This window comes from Phocoena sinus, chromosome 2, assembly GCF_008692025.1.
Source record: "Phocoena sinus isolate mPhoSin1 chromosome 2, mPhoSin1.pri, whole genome shotgun sequence".
NCBI lineage: Eukaryota > Metazoa > Chordata > Mammalia > Artiodactyla > Phocoenidae > Phocoena > Phocoena sinus.
The window spans coordinates 109935300-109952580 of record NC_045764.1 but is presented as its reverse complement, the minus strand read 5'-3'; the positions used below and the strand labels follow the sequence as shown (position 1 = coordinate 109952580).

At 34.5% G+C, this 17281-nt stretch overlaps 1 protein-coding gene across 2 annotated transcripts in view; it reads right to left on the bottom strand.

The window, feature by feature from the left end:
• The window catches only part of SCFD1 (sec1 family domain containing 1), a 142744-nt gene that overhangs the window by 14874 nt on the left and 110589 nt on the right, over positions 1-17281 (bottom strand). For both annotated transcript variants that reach the window (XR_004348513.1, XM_032623103.1), the window contains exons 18-21: positions 15743-15805; positions 13408-13483; positions 5179-5232; positions 1557-1609 (exon numbers count right to left, since the gene is read on the bottom strand). Coding sequence is in view for 1 of the 2 variants with exons in the window: in XM_032623103.1 (XP_032478994.1) it covers positions 1557-1609; positions 5179-5232; positions 13408-13483; positions 15743-15805 (246 nt within the window). In the remaining variant the exon portion in view is untranslated. The remainder of the gene's footprint in view (positions 1-1556; positions 1610-5178; positions 5233-13407; positions 13484-15742; positions 15806-17281) is intronic.

Sequence of the window (17281 nt, the reverse complement as noted above, 5' to 3'; positions counted from 1 at the left end):
CAAAGATAACTTAGGTTTTCTTCACAAGCCATTTTTGAAAATCTCAACCAAGGGGAGAGAGCTATTACAGCCTCTCACTTATTCACAGGCTGATTCCACAGTTCCATCTTTTCCTCATTTCTGAGGCCTGTGTCAATATTTCATAGAAGGAGCCAGTAGCTGCCCTGACAGAAATGCCTCACAAACTTCCTTCTAGAGTGCTTTAAGTTCCTCTAAGAGTAGACATGAGATGAGGAGAAGACTTAAATAGCACAGCATTACTAGTTATTAAAAACCAAGATCTAATTGTGATGAGACAGCTCAAGAGAAGGCTGAGTCTATTAAAAAATGAAACTGTGTTTCACTGTCTTATCAATGCTAATATTCCTCCTCATTATCATGCATAAACTATAGGGAAGATTAAAAGAATTTCTCAGAAGTTTCTAAAATGCAAAATATATCTACTGATGCAAATACGAGGAAGGAAAAATTGTAAGCTCGAGAACATCCAAGAGTTGCAAATCCACCATTTTAAAGTGTACAATCTGGTTTTTAGAATATTTGCAGAGTTGTACAACCATCACCACTGTCTAATTTCAGAACATTTTAATCACCCGCCAAAGAAGCCCCATACCCATTAGTTGTCACTCCTCATTCTCTCCCTTCTATAATTTATTCTTTGTCAAATTCTTTCTTACCAGCTGCAGTTGCTACCAGCGCTTCTTTTGTAACTTTGGTAGTGCTTCTGATAAGTTCACAAAAAAGAATCTTTTAGGTTACCAAAACAATCTAATAATCAGTTTTCTAGTGACTAGATTATCTGTTCTGACTACCTACAAAGATGTGAAAGCTTGGGATAGAGCAAAGACAAAGTTCTAAAGATCCCAAACATAGGGTATAGGCAATAAAGAAGCTTCACCCAAGTTTTGGTGCTAAAGACCATCCCTCCAGGAAGGTTCTTCCCCCCTAATTCTGCCTATTCTTTTTCTGTATCTTGTAGGCTATTCTTCATACCACCATGGATTAAATCTTAAAAAATAATATCCAAAATAAAGTTAACAAATACCTTACCATACCATGTTTGTCATAAAGTATATAGATTATTTGCAGAATGTTTCATTGCTATAAGGAAGTATTCACAGCAATGATTCCCAGGGGCTTAGATTTTATGGACCAGTTAAATAAAAAGCCAACAACTGGTATCCAACGTAAAGCTCCCATCTTTTCATTTGGTCAATAAGAATATTCATTTAAAAACACACAGATTATCCAAATTCTCTTCACCCACACACAGTATGTAATACCCTCATCATTTCATTAAAAACAACAAACATCTAAATGTATTTTTTTGCATGTTACACTTGGAAGGAAAAGCATCAAAGTGTTAGGTATAATTACCAGTGATTACTTCTGGGTAAAGAGATTATACATACAGTTTACTTACCAGTTTTCTATATAGTTTGAATTTTTAATAATAAGCAGTTACTGATTTATAACAAAAAATCAGTAAAGTTATTTCCGTTCTTGGTGGGGGTGGGGAAACCTACAACAAATTATACAAGACAAGAGCTGCTTACCTGTCATTGCCCCGCAGCATTTTGGGATCAAAATATCTATAGTCATCAGTTTCCTATTAAAAAAAAAAAGAGAACTTTACCATGACTATGGAATTTTTCTTTAGAAAGTTCAAGTTTGGCTTATTTTAAGAATACCTGATGAATCTACTAATGAATCTATTAATTTGGTAGAGTGGGTAACCACCATCAACATTTACCGAGCAATTACTATGTGTTAAACGTTGTTCTAAGTAAAATTACATAATCCCCTATCACCTATGAGGTAGTTATTATTATCCCTATTTTTCAGATGGGCAAGTTGGGGTACAGAGAAGTTATTTTAACTTTCCTAAAGTCACATGACAAGTAAGTGTGGGAACTCCAGGATTTGAACCCAGGTAGTCTAGTTTCAATGCCCCAGCTCTTAACCACTATGCGTATTGCTTCTCAAAAATATACCTGTTTTGACATAGAAAACAAATTTATGGTTACCAAGCGGGGGAAGGGGCGGAGGGATAAATTAGGAGTTTAGGATTAACAAAAGAATACTACTATATATAAAATAGATAACCAACAAGGACCTACTGTATAGCACAGGGAACTATATTCAATATTCTGCAATAATCTGTAAGGGAAAAGAATCTGAAAAAGAATATATGTATATAACTGAATCACTTTGCTGTATACCTGAAACTAACACAACACTGTAAAATCAACTATACTTCAAAAAAAAGTAACTAAGAAAAATAATATACCTGTTTTATAACCTAATGTACTTAAATATTCTTGCTTTTAGAATTTATTATATTATTATTATATGTCTATGATTTTACTGAATGTCCAGAATACCTAATACAGGTTCACAATCTCTCATAATTGAAACCTCTGCAGTTAGATGTATTTTGGAATTTTGAATTTAAAAAATTGCATATAGATAATATCATGCATAAACTATATATAATATAATATTCCTAGAGGGCAGCACCCCATAATCTAACACGTTAATATTTCTGGAGCTAAATAGATGAATATTAACATAAAGTAGGGTAAATCAAAAGTACGAAGAACCTCAACTTGAGTTAAGGTTACGTTTTGCCACCAAATGAGTTATATAAAATCTCTTAGTTTTCAGAACTCTTTGGACTTCAGAAGTTGTGGATAAGGGGTTGCTGACCTCCATACTACATTGGAAACTAGCTTCTTGATATTAAAGGAGCTGGAAAGTACTGCTTTACTGTTTATAATGTAGTCACTTCCTAATCTCTGCCTCCTTTGCCCTCCATGGTACAATCAGCCAAAGGAACTCATTCTTTTCTGAAATGTTATCTGGTTCTTTTCTGGATGAACCTACCCAAACGTGATCAATGACAAACCATGCATTGTTGCCACTACCTAGTCCTGCATTCAATGGTGGACGATGCTAATCAATCACAGAACTCTCCCTGAACCCAAAGGCAGTGCCATAATCCTTCAATACTTTGCTCTAGGAAACTACTACTAGCCAGATGTACAAGGGAAGATGAAATTTACCTGATATCTTGCCTAATCCCTTTCTTTCATTATATCCAATCAAGACAAATCAAAGAACACTTAATAAACATTAGTGATAAGAATTCATCTAGAATTAGTTTATAGCATTTTAAAGCCTTTGAGATACGATATATTCAAGATGACTAGTCAGGTCTAACTTAGTACACTTTGTTAATCTCTTCAAAGCCTCCAAATCAATTTGTCAATATGGGAAAAAGACAGGGATAAGAGAGGGAGCAGGCATCTGTCTCATCTAGCAGATGGATGAAAAAATGCTTTCAAAGCTGAAAAATTTTACTTTTTCTAATTAATTAAAAAATATCTGTAGTAATGTGCCTTCAGTTATAAAGTCAAAGTCAATAGAACTGATAAATGAACTTACAGAACTTGGAGAACATCTGAATAAGACCCATAATTTAGCCATCTGTATGTCTATGACAGATATGTGGAAGGTGTGTATATGTTGGAATGAGTAGTAGGCAGGAATTCAGAAGTAGTGGGTTTTTGGTTCCAATTCTGTTATTAAAAATAGTGTGCCTTGGGAAACGTCACAATATCTCTCGGTTTCCTCTCCTTCACAGTTAAGATTCTACAGTTTCATTAAACTCTAAAGTTCTATGATTCTACGAAGGGCATGGCTCTTGCCCTAATCAATATAGCACAGTGGTGAAAAATGTGGCCTGTTCAGCTCTGCCATTTATTAGCTGTGTGTCCTTGGGCAAGTTAATTGTGCCACAGTTTCTTCATCTATAAAATGAGAATAATTTAAAAAAATAGTATTTTTCTTAGAAGGTTCGAATGAGGATTAAATGAGCTATATGAAAAATGTTTTGACTGGTTCCTGGCTAAAGAAATGCACAATAAATGTTAGCTATTATCATTATTATTGTCCTTATCCATCATCTCGACTTCGAGATCAGGGACAGCAACAAAATATCCTGAACTTGCCTAACACCTTGTGGATATGGTGTCTAAAGTTTTGCATTTGTTTATATTTTTAATCTTTATTATTGTTTGGGATAATATCTTCCAGAAATTTACTGCCTATTATGAAGTAGTAGTCTATAAGACAATTAATCATAAATCATACTTCTCTCAGGCTTTTCAAGAAGCATTCCTTCTTCATATATTCTAGGATGTAGTAATAAATCTATTTTTACTACATTGTATACCACTTTCTCTATATTGATTCCCAGATAGAAGAATCCAATCCTTTTTAGCTTATCATTATAGACAATTCTCTCATTCCTTTCATAACTGTAACTGCCCCTTTTTGGGCTTTTTTATAACACTATATCTTTGTTTTCACATGGACAGATTTTAAAATTTGTTTTTGTTAATTTCCTTTAATGTTATAATAACGTTTTAAGAATTACAAAATAATGACATATTTAACTGCAGATTCTGTTCTCACTCTCTCTCTCAGCCTGGTATCCTAAGTCTTGATGCCAAGTCTATAGTGATCCAGATCAGCCCAAATGCGGGTTTTGATCATGCGGCTTTTCTCTATTCCAGATAACCACTCTATTTCTAGTTGCCACAGTAACAGGATGGGCTCTTTTATGAAACAGATTGTGATGATTTTTACATTCCTTTCTTGAATTATAAACAGATAGCTTGAAAACCCATTCTTTAAGTAAATGCTCATATTTATTTACCCATTTATCTCTTCATCAAACAATTTCTCTCTCAATTTACCTTTCAGCCCCAAAGAACTTGGTGCCATCTGAATACATGCACTTAAAATTTTTACTATGCACTCCTCTCCTAATTTAATTTCATAAAATTAAACTGATCTGGTATTCTTTATAGTACACCAACTGATGCTCACTAGTTCTTTTTTATTTATAGAAACTTGCTCCTTAGGACATATATAGGATATAATCTACATTTACTTCGGATGAAAGCTGGCCAGAGTGATGTAGCAGCTGAGAAACCAATTCCCATTTATCTGTGATAATGGCTAAAAAAGGCTGTTTGAGAACATGGACTCTTTCCTTTCCAGCATGTAGTCTGCTGTGATTAAGCCCACAACAAACTCTGAGTTTATCACTTTTTGTATATAGTCTGGTATGTTCAAGAACTTACAAGTACAGTGTTATATGTTACTCACAGGGTTTGACTTCATCTCCATGAGATTGTCTAAAATACGAGTAACAGGTAGATTCTGTGGAAGAGATCAGTGAGTATTTTGTTAAATATTAGAAGAAATAACAAACCAAAATTCTTCTCTAGTAGCAAAACAACCTAATCATTCTATAGTTCAGTATGCTTACCTTTCAATTAAACACATTCTAAGATTAAGTATTCTGTGAATGGTGTCATAGTTGTAAATACCCTTGGCATTATTCAAGGTTCCACAGAAAAAATGTAATTTTTAAAAATGTGTAGGTATATCCAGGTTTTAGTACAAATACATATTTGGGCTTTTTACTTTGTTGGATGTCTGCTTTTTAACACCCGTAATTGTAAGCTTTTAATTGAGTAAGAATCCCCACCCCCTTTTTTTCATTTCCTTTCTGCAGATTTATTTAAAAAATAGTACTTTAAGTTTGCAGAAATATATGAGATTAAATGACCTAACAGAGTTTTTTCATTTCTAATGTATATTCTTCTAGCCAATAAGATACTTGTATTCTTTGAAAAAATGGGGAGATGGATGCACACACAACTTTATTGACCGCTTTAATTTTGCCTGGGATAAATTCCAAATTTTCAATGACATACTATATTATCTTCTTACAAAACACATTCCACTTTGAACAGAAAATGTATAACACTGGTGTTGACAGAAGATTGCCCCTTGACATGCTTACATGCATGGGGATATGAAATACTATTGCTATGTTTCAATCTGACCATTTTAACCATTATTTTGAACATAACACATTGGGTACAGAAAATTTACTAAGTGACTATTATGCCTATTCAAAGTACCTTCCTACTGGGATGGTATTCTGCCCACTTTTAACTGATATTCCCTTTGTGAACTGTACAGAATATTCTGGAAAGAATAGTTTTGTATCTTAGAGATTTCATACAACAGAGGCAACATTAAATCTCATTATTTAAATAACTGTAGATAACACATTACTATTTTACAAGTTTTACCTTCTGTAGGTCATAAAACATTTTATTGTTACTAAAATGGACCATCACTAAGGAAAATGCTGCTTTGCCCAGGCAGAAAATACGCATTTCTTTTTCCTTTTCCTTTCTCTAGATCGGCAAGTAAAAATCTTTCAAGATAATCTTAGGCAAGTAAAATTAAAGCTATTTCATTATTCTCTGATATTTTTGTTGGCCAGGAACTTCTTAATATAAACACAAGCACCAAATGTTCAAGCTGACTGAATGTACTTCCTGAATTCTATTTAGAATTTGAAAAAGAGAGCTCAAAATTTTACCTTTTAAGTTTTCTTTCAAATAAACTTGAGTTTGTTCACTTAAGAATGTAAGTCTAAACCATAACTTTCTCTAAAGAATAACTGGGTACAGATTTAAATCTATAAAAATGCTTTCAAAAGAAAAAACTACAGTTACGAATTTGTTCTAAGTAACACCAACAAAAGATGAAGTACTTTGCAACATAACAGGAACAATAAAAAGAATTCTGGAGCAAGGCAACATTATAAATTATAACATTTTACTAAAATTAATTTTATATCCATTTCTCTATTTATGTTTTTTTTTTTTTTTTTTTTTGCGGTACGCGGCCCTCTCACTGTTGGGGCCTCTCCCGTTGCAGAGCACAGGCTCCGGACGCGCAGGCTCAGCGGCCATGGCTCACGGGCCTAGCCGCTCTGCGGCATGTGGGATCTTTCCGGACCGGGGCACGAACCCATATCCCCTGCATCAGCAGGCGGACTCTAAACCACTGCGCCACCAGGGAAGCCCCTCTATTTACTTTGAATTCTCCGTTTAGCTCTCTGAATTGTACTATGGTATTAGATATGTGCAATGGAGAAAAGTTCAGAAAAGATTTTATATAATTGATAAAGCCATATGAGTCATATTACTTTTATTGTATTCGTGAAAATAACTGGAAATTTGAATATTTCATTTAGTATAAAAGTAAGATTTTTCTAAAAGGTACAGTTAAATTTTACTTGGCATTTCATATCTCTGCTGTATCTGAAGATAAGCCTGCTAGTGAATAGGTCATTAAATAACACAAGAAAAATTTCTTTCTAGCAGTACAGTTCAGAAGTTTAAGAGCCCAGAGACGATTCTTTACGTTTTTGTTTGGTCTTTACAAACAGATAACACCAAAAGAGTCATCTACCACTGCCACACCATACAATAATTCACACACTGTCACACATTAAGGAAAACTTGCAGTGTAGAGAATGATAAAGGAAATACATAATGTCTTTAAAGGCCTAAGAAAGAGTACTTCAGGAAACAACTTCTGAGAGCTCTGTCATCAACTAATGCTCTATCTGGCCTATATGAAGACTTAAGTTAATCATTTTAAAATGAATTTTATATTGATAATAATTTATATCTAAGATAACTAAGTTCTACTAATTGAAAAAACTGAACTGTGGCAGCTAACAGAGAGAAAACAGCAGAACAAAACCACACAATTTTCTTCACTCAACAAATGGTCTGTTCACTCATCTTTAAAGACACAAAAAAATTGTGTACCTCAATAACAGAGGTATAAAGAAATTAAATCAAATGAAAGCCCATTATTTTAAAAATTCCCAAGCATATATTTCATTGTTTTTAGAAACTGTTTCAGAAATAAAATGAAAAATATTATTGTCTAGGTTACTAACTAAATTTTTATTAGTAGAAAGCCTCTATATCTATTTAGATTTGAGAGACAGAATCCCATACATATGAATATCCTAAATTAAGGATCACTATTTCCAAGATGTTCAAATTTCAAATATATGAACTAGAAATATTACTGGGAGAAAACAAAATACAGTGAGAAATTAATTTCTAAAAATCCTTAATAGTTTTATGACCATAGTCACGTTTTATGATTTTAGTCACTGGAAAAGTTTAAATAAAAACAATGTTAATTTTTGTCTCTGATGGCATAATTGCTTAAAAACAAAATTAAAATAAAATATGCAAAGAAATTAAAAAACAGACAATCTAAAAAACATAATACAGCCCTATATCCAAAACAGTTAAAAACATTTTTCCCCTCTAATTCTCCTAGGATTAGCCACTTGTTGCCCTGTATTGCCATCTGGTCTATGGTGACTATTTCCAACTCCCCCCCACCCTCCCCCGCCGCCCCTGCCCCACCCCAGGTAGCCTTGGATTTGGGATGATACTCTGACGATGAACTAGGCAGTGAAGTTGGGACAAGAGTCGCTGCTGTCTTGATTATCAAAGTCCTGAAGAATGAAAAGCAGTATGTGTACCTTCTTGAAGAGAACACTTATCTGGAAGACTGTATTAGCCAAGTAAAGAATAAGATGGAGTATGTGGATATTGGAAAGTTGTCAGTGAAGTAGATAGGAGGAAGGGGAATAGGATGGATCATCTATTTCCAAAATTTAAAAATTATAAATCAGAAGGGATCTACAGAGTGAATCCAACATCCACATCTTACAGATGAGGAAAGAATAAAATATATAAAGTGGTATTTTTTCCCAAAACCATAGCATATTAATGGCAATAAAATCAAGAAACAGGATTACCTGGACCCAATAAAACACATCAATTTCCATCATTCAGGTTCAACAATTATCAACTCATGGCAAATTCTTATTTTATCTATACTCTCATTCCCCACTCCCTAGGCTGTTTTAAAACAAGTTCCCAGTATCAAATCATTTTAGCAATAAATATTTCAGTATATATATCTCCACAATATAAGAACTCCTAAAAGAAAAAAAAACCCCTATAACACTACTATCGCACCTAAAATAATCAGCAAATATTTTTAATACAGCTCAATATCTAGTCAGTATCAAAATTTTCCTGCTCCATAAATTTATTTCTTACAGTTTCACTGTTCAAATTATAATGTTAATAAGGGCTATACATTGCAATTAGGTGATATATCTTTTTTTTTTTTTTTTTTTTTTTTTTTCTTTTTTTTTTTTTTTTTTATGCGTTACGCGGGCCTCTCACTGTTGTGGCCTCCCCCGTTGCGGAGGACAGGCTCCGGACGCGCAGGCTCAGCGGCCATGGCTCATGGGCCCAGCCGCTCCGCGGCATGTGGGATCCTCCCAGACCGGGGCACGAACCCGTGTCCCCTGCATCGGCAGGCGGACTCTCAACCACTGCGCCACCAGGGAAGCCCTAGGTGATATATCTTTTAAGTCTTTTTTAATCTACTGAATTCCACTGCTTGCAATTTATTTGTTGTTAATTCATTTTTAAAAGAGTGATTATTTAAGCAAACAAGCCAAAGAAAGTGAAATAGAAGACTTTTAAATTATGCAACATAGTACTACATTATTCATCATCACGTTCTTGTACAATTATCCTCACATATTTCAAATCTGCGAATATCATTCAAACGGTTTTATGTGATAGCTAATACTTGTGATACATAAAACTTATGCTGCCCAAGAAACAAAAAAGTATAAAAGGCTCTTATAAGTGACCTAGAAAACTGGACATGACAAGACATCCTATTCTATCTAATGTTTTTATAGCTTAAAATGTTTATTCAGATAAAAAATTGAAACAAATACTTAGAGATTTAAGAGGCATGAATTAAACAGAATTTTACAAGTGTGAAACAAAGAATTCATCTTTTCCAGTCTCTTCCCTGACATTTTTTTCAGTTCCCAACCTGCCCTATATACCTGTAGCAGTTCCTCTAAATTTTAGAACGTTAGGACTGTGTAACTTTAAAAATGGCTTTCTATGAGTTTAAATATTTCTAGAACAAGAGACTTTTTAAAAGTATTAAATTTACAAAGATTACACACATACACACAGGTCCAAGTTTGGGTGGGATATAGAGAAACAGGTGCTGTAAATCACTGCAAATTGGTACAACTTTTCTGGACAGCAATTTGGTAACATTTACTAAGAACAATTAGAAATGTTCACTCTTTTGATTCCATAATTGAAGTCTAATAATTTATCATATGGAATTAATCAGAGGTGAATACGCTCACCTAGAAAAACTAACATTTAAAACCTAGTTATATATCCTTGAGTATCTTCTATTTTTTTCTTTTTTTAAACAAAAACAAAAAGACCATATTGAATTTACTGTTTTATAATGACTTTTATTTTTACTTCACAATATATAATGAACCACTATCCCCCAATCAATAACCAGTGTCCCCCAAATCAATAAATATTTCCTAAAAAGTCTTATTAACATCTATTTAAAAAACTGGCCTGGCTCTCTTAGCAGTGGTGATAGAAATGTGATATAGAAAGAGGTAACCACCAGTCATTTCAAATTTTACTTCTGTAAGTGAGAAACTGCCTATATCAAAGCAGTATGTTATTTGCAATGTTAAGCAAAGCAGTATGTTATTTGCAATGTTAAGAAAAGCAAAAGGATTTGAGGTCACAGAGGATAATCTGTTTTTATATTTTATAAACTTAACTTTAAATAAAACACACTGTTGTGTTAGCACAGTAAAATATTTAAGTCGATCACTTTAGACCCTTCTTACAGGCATCATTTGGGGATGTATATCATGTGACACTAAGGTAATAAGTTCAAAAAGTAAATTTGATCATTTAAAAGATTACAAGGACTTCCCTGGTGGCACAGTGGTTAAGAATCCGCCTGCTAATGCAGGGGACATGGGTTCGAGCTCTGGTCCGGGAAGATCCCACATGCCATGGAGCAACTAAGTCCATGCGCCACAACTACTGGGCCTGTGCTCTAGGGCCTGTGTGCCACAACTACTGAGCCCACGTGCCACGACTACTGAAGCCTGTGTGCCTAGAGCCCGTGCTCTGCAACAAAGAGAAGTCACCGCAATGAGGAGCCCGCGCACCACAACGAAGAGTAGCCCCCGCTCACCACAACTAGAGAAAGCCTGCACGCAGCAACGGAGACCCAACGCAGTCATAAATAAATAAAGATTAAAGCCTGTAATTGCTCAGTGCTATCAGTTATTTGTGACAAGGATTCCTTTGTTTAGGGAATCTTACTACTGGGATTTCCTTCTAACAGTGACATGTTAAGTAAAATATGTACTTTTCCTTAAAACTAAATTTAACTATACGTAGTTATACAATAGCCAGTCTATCTAGCAAAAGGCAGACGTAGTCTTAGAAACTGGTGGTTCCCCCTTTGTCTCACGTACGAAATCATCTTGTCCATAGTTGATAATAAATAGAGTGCTATGACAAAGATTCTCTCCTAGATGAGATTCTACTCAGGCTCTTTGAAATTTTTCAACTGGGCCTCGACCTGTGGACTTCTGTGTCCATCTCTGCATTGTCCAATTTTAGAAAGAATCCTGCTAAAGTCAGTTTATAGCCAGCACCTCCATCCTCGGTATCTAACCACCCTCGGTATCTCATCGGGTTCCTCATCTTCTACCACCTCCCAAGTGATGTCTAATCACACTAGCCTGCCTTCAGCAAGAATCCTGTTAGGTTGGTTTAGCCAGGATCCCCCTTTATCCCTGATATTTCCTCTTGGTAATTTTCCAACCACTGATTCCCTACACCCTGCTCCTTGGCTATAAATTCCCACTTTTGTATTTGTACTTAAGCCCAATCTCTCTCCCAGACTTCAAAACGCCATTGTGATGGTCCCAACATCTTTCTCAATGGTCCCCCTGAAAAGTCTGCCTTACTGTACTTTAATGAGTGTCATGAGTAATTTTTTCTTTAACAGGTGCTAGGTTAAACTGTAAGTACAGTATGTTGGTCACTAATGTGCCCAACCTCCTATTTTTATGTCTCTTCACCTTCAATAGTCTAAGAGAGCAAAGATAAACTGACTCAGGGAAGTACTGTGAACCAGTAAAAAAGTGGATTAAGTATTTAGTAGTAGCCTCTTACCAGAAGAGAGACAGAATGGGAAGGACTGAAAATAATTCCTAAGAGTGATAATGAAGCTAAAAAGTCTTCCCAAGTACTTAGGAAATAAAGCAATCTGGAATCTCTCTGAAGGAAAGCTAGGAAGTAATCAGCCTTTTAGTTAAAGACAGCAAATTAGGATTTTTCACTGTCCTTTATTAACACTACATGTTTTTTTACAATAAAATCTTATTCACTTATTCAAACAAAAATTGAATACCTACTTTCTGCAAACTGCTATGGAAAATTCAAAGATGGGGGAAAAAATTCTTTGCCATCAATAAGTAAAACAATATATATCAATTGTATCTCAATAAAACTGGAAAAAAAAGAAGTAAAATATAAATAATTTTAATACAAAATACCACAGGTAAACATCATAAGAAAGATTAAAAGTGTGGAAGAAGTTCAGAGAAACAAAAGATCTAGTTTATTCTGAAAACAAGTAAGTAAACACTTAATATTCAGATCTGAATAACAGATAATTAACTCTGTTTCTTTTCTTAATTTGGCCTTTAAAATCCTTCTCACTACAAACTGTAGTATTTATGTGTGAAATATTATATCTCAGATTTGCCTTAAAATATCCCAGTTAAAAATAAATCAAATAAAAAAATATAAGTGGGGAAGATGAAACAAGAATGGCACGATGTTGAGTATTGAAGCTTGGTGAAGGGCTCAGGAGTATTTGACATACTAACGTGTATTTGAAAATTTTCATAACAAAAAGTTAAAAACAAGTCCAGTTTGAAACCAAATCAATTAATGATGACTCTGAAGCAGAAATATCGATATATAAGAATAACAGGAAAACAACAAAAATACAAAAGTCATTAAAAAAAGTCTTTTATGTTTAAAACTAAGACTGTTATTCCAAAATGAAGTACGAAATCAAGCTATAGTTACATTATTTCAAAACGTATATTCTACTTAAAATATTTTTATTTTAATTTACACAGGCTTTTAAACTATTAAGGCTATTAGTTTATTAATATTCTCCTAATATATGTTAAAACTTAAATGATATGCATTTTTGTAACAGTTCATTATTCTAAGGTTAAGTTCATTTATTTTCAATTAATATACTTTCACAAACCTGATAATAGTTAAAGGAAATCAAAATGTCAGTAAAGTCCAATTAGCAAATTAAAAAAAAAAAAAGCATAAAATTACAGAGTTGTGAACTATACCTGTAAAACACCCTCACATCCTTAAATATACCAGTAAAGGACCCCTTGATTTTATTTTATTCCTAATATTTGTACTTGAATATATGCAGAAGCTGCTCTATCTGAGCAATCAACCTGCCAACATTTACCTGCCAACAGTTACCAGTGTGTTTTCTAACAATTGTACTTACTTGCTGTTTCAATACCAGGTTCTTCACTCCTTCCATCACAAATTGTGATCCTGTATTCATGACTCGTGATAAGAGACTAGGTGCAAAAGAAGAGGACTGCACTAAGTACAAATTATCTCTCCAGTTACAGACAAAATACTTGTCTGATTACACAATATATGCTGATGCTCTCTGTGCCTACCACCTTTGTTTTTACTTAACAGAAGTGACCTGAACAGAAGTGACCTGAGAATTTCTGCTTCCATGGACATCACTGCCACAATTTTATTTAACAATAAAATAGTAATAAAACTTTCTGACTAGTCGATATTAATAAAATATAAAAATTGAGAGCTGCCCTCAATATAAACATTTTAATTGCTAAGCCTTAGCTAGAGTATTTAAGCAAATTATTAACTGAAGAGAATTCCTTGCTTTCCTGATTGTCTTAATGTTAAAATAAATTAAAGACAGTAATCTAGAATATTAAAAAATGTGTATGTATGTATAACTGAATCACTTTGCTGTACAGAAAAAATTAACACAGCATTGTAAATCAACAATACTTCAATTAAAAAAAAAGATAGTAATTCAGATGACTCACTTTAGGAGTTCAAAACACACTGACATATTCAAAACGTATATGTCTATAAGTATTACGAATAGGTCAAAAGTTACTGTGTTCTCTATATCATAGCTGCTAGACCTAATCCTGCAATTGTATACTTTCTCCCCTCATACACAAAACCTATCATATAAAAATGTGAAGCACAACATACTTGATGAATTCTACCTCAACTCAGAAGACTGTTTAGTGTCTGAATTTTTAACAACAAAAATAACACAAATGACTTGCCATATTGGTTTTATATTTGTGGTTCAAAAAGTCTCTCACATGGAATCAAAGGATGCTTTGTGGGACAGAATGGTAATCTTGCATTTTGATATTAGAAGGCTAGGGAGATAACTAACGAGAACCTACTGTTTAGCACAGGGAACTCTACTCAATGCTCTGTGGTGATCTAAATTGGAAGGAGATCCAAAAAAGAGAGGATATATGTATAGTTGATTCACTTTGCTGCACAGCAGAAACTAACACACTGTAAAGCACTATATTCCAATAAAAATTAATTTAAAAAAAAAAAGAAGGCTAGGGAAAGCCTTCAAATCATCCAAGGTTTTCTTATAACACATTTTATTAAAATCCTCAACTACAAAATCCATAAGAAATCTAATAGGCTTTTAAGATTCAGCAAGATTTTAAGATAAAGAACTGGAAAGTCTGTTTCATTAAATGCATGAGAGTAATTTTCCAAATATATTTTCATTTTTCCTATCTTGTCCTACTCCCCTCTGAAATGAAGAGATGGACAGGATGGAAATCATTTCTTTAACAAAAACAAAAGAAAGTAATCTCTGTTGGAGTGGACAGTTCTGAGGCAATTCCCAGGTACCAGGTAACTCTCAGGGAGTTAGTGGGCTCACCTGCACAGCACTGTCTGAAGGTGAGGCCAAATGGATTCATTTTGCCAAGCGCTTACAAGGCCCTGCCTTAGGCCAAGTACTTTTACTTTTTGGAAACTGTTTCATTAAAACTGGCAGCTCGGGGTAGGTAAACCAGTTTTCCTCCAGTTTCATGCTTTTGTTCTAAGCTCCAAAACATAAGCTAGGAATTTGAAGCTAGTATGGTATGGAAAAGAGCAGTTAGAATCACTTTGTTCAGCTCCTCTGAAAACCACACATACTGTACAGGATTTTCTGAAGTCAGAAGTCATACCCAGCCCTGAGGATTTCCTCTCTATCATGTAGCAGTATGCCTACTTCCATCTTGAAGCTAGGTCTTGAGTGTCTAGCTTCAAGTCTATATTATCAACATTGATATAAAAACAGTTTTTAAACTTCATGTATCTTCTGAAAATGAAAAACATAATTTTTTTTTTTTGTTGCGGTACGTGGGCCTCTCACTGTTGTGGCCTCTCCCATTGCGGAGCACAGGCTCCGGACACGCAGGCTCAGCGGCCATGGCTCATGGGCCTAGCCGCTCCGCGGCATGTGGGACCTTCCCGGACCGGGGCACGAACCGATGTCCCCTGCATCGGCAGGCAGACTCTCAACCACTGCGCCACCAGGGAAGCCCAAACATAATGTTTTAAGAACAAGGAAGCATACAAAGCCATACCAGGTAAAATACAGAATGTAAACTAGGTATGGAAGCTAAAGGCATGCTGACATTTCTTCTGTATCACAATGAAAACTTTCTGTATCCAAAGCGTCACACTGTGTTTTTAAGGCACAAAAGTCCAATTATGGTCTGGAGTACCAGACTTATTCAATCAGAATTATTAAAAATACTTACCCCATTGGTTTAGTGGTAGTGTTGCCATAGCTGGTAGGAGCTGAAGCCATCTTGGCAAAAGCCCTATGACATAAGAAAGTTGTATTTAAACACTGATTATTTGAGCTAACATTTAGTATCATGGCATTAAAATATCTACTGACTAACCGTAAGTTTTACTATGCAGTTTCTGAAAAGAAATTTTTCAACTAATACAGTGTTTCAGTAAAATTAACACTGAAACAATTATACAAACATTGACTATATAATTTGTAACCATGAAAAATAATGTTCAAGTAGAGAGCAACTGGTACTAAAACAGTGAAATTCTTTAAAAAACACAAATGCATTAGTTCCCCAAACTTCAGGATTTCTCTTTTCTTTTTTAAGTATCTGATCATTAACATGAAACAGAGACTTTCTGTTTTAAAAGAACAATCACATACTGATTAAGTTTAGTCTCTTTACTATTCTCCACATTCTTTACTCTCTCATTCCCAGACACATGTCTTTGGGATGCTGTCCTTTGAGGGTATAAACTCACTGTCTTCTCCAATAAAAAACTGTACATTTCCTTTTAAGATTCAGCTCAAAACCACCACTTTCTTCATTAACACTATTCTAATGCTACTACTCAATGATATTTCCTTTTAGTTACATATACACTTTTTTTTTTTTTTTTTTTTTTTTTTATTGCGTTACGCGGACCTCTCACTGCTGTGGCCTCTCCCGTTGCGGAGGACAGGCTCCGGACGCGCAGGCTCAGCGGCCATGGCTCACGGGCCCAGCCGCTCCGCGGCATGTGGGATCTTCCCAGACCGGGGCACGAACCCGTGTCCCCTGCATCGGCAGGCGGACTCTCAACCACTGCGCCACCAGGGAAGCCCCTACATATACACTTTTATACTGAATTGCATATAGTCATTTATTTTCAAATCTTTCTAAATGAATGTCTAGAATGTCTTTAACTAAACTATAGAATTCTTGATGGCTCTGCAAAATTATGGCACTTAGCTATGTTTTAAAAAATATTTTCCTTCTGGGAATATGTTCACTGTAGAGAATCCAGAAAACAGAATGCTCCCAGAAGAATCCTACCACTAAGAAGTAACCACTGTTAGGATTTCGGCATATATTCTTCTAATCTTTGAACATATGCATACACAACATATATACTTTAAAAACAAATTAGTATCATATTGTACATACTGTTCTATAACATTTTAATAATAGCATGCCATAAACATTTTTATGTGCATCAATATTCTTTTATAATTCCTTATCATTTCAAATGCTTTTGTAAGTGGAAAAAAAACCCTACCTAAATACAAGAAAACATTATGAGAGTAAAAAAAGAATGGGAATCACTAAGATGTGGAAGATGAAATGCTTCAATATTCTATTTCAACCTGGACAAAATTTGCTGATACCATTAGAGAAATCCCAAACAAAAAAACACAATTTTGTTCTGAAAGGAGGATTTGAATCAGCTGTTTTCAGCAGTAGGCTGGAATTTCTGTCTTTAACAAAAATTTATTTTTCACCAGAAATAGCAATATC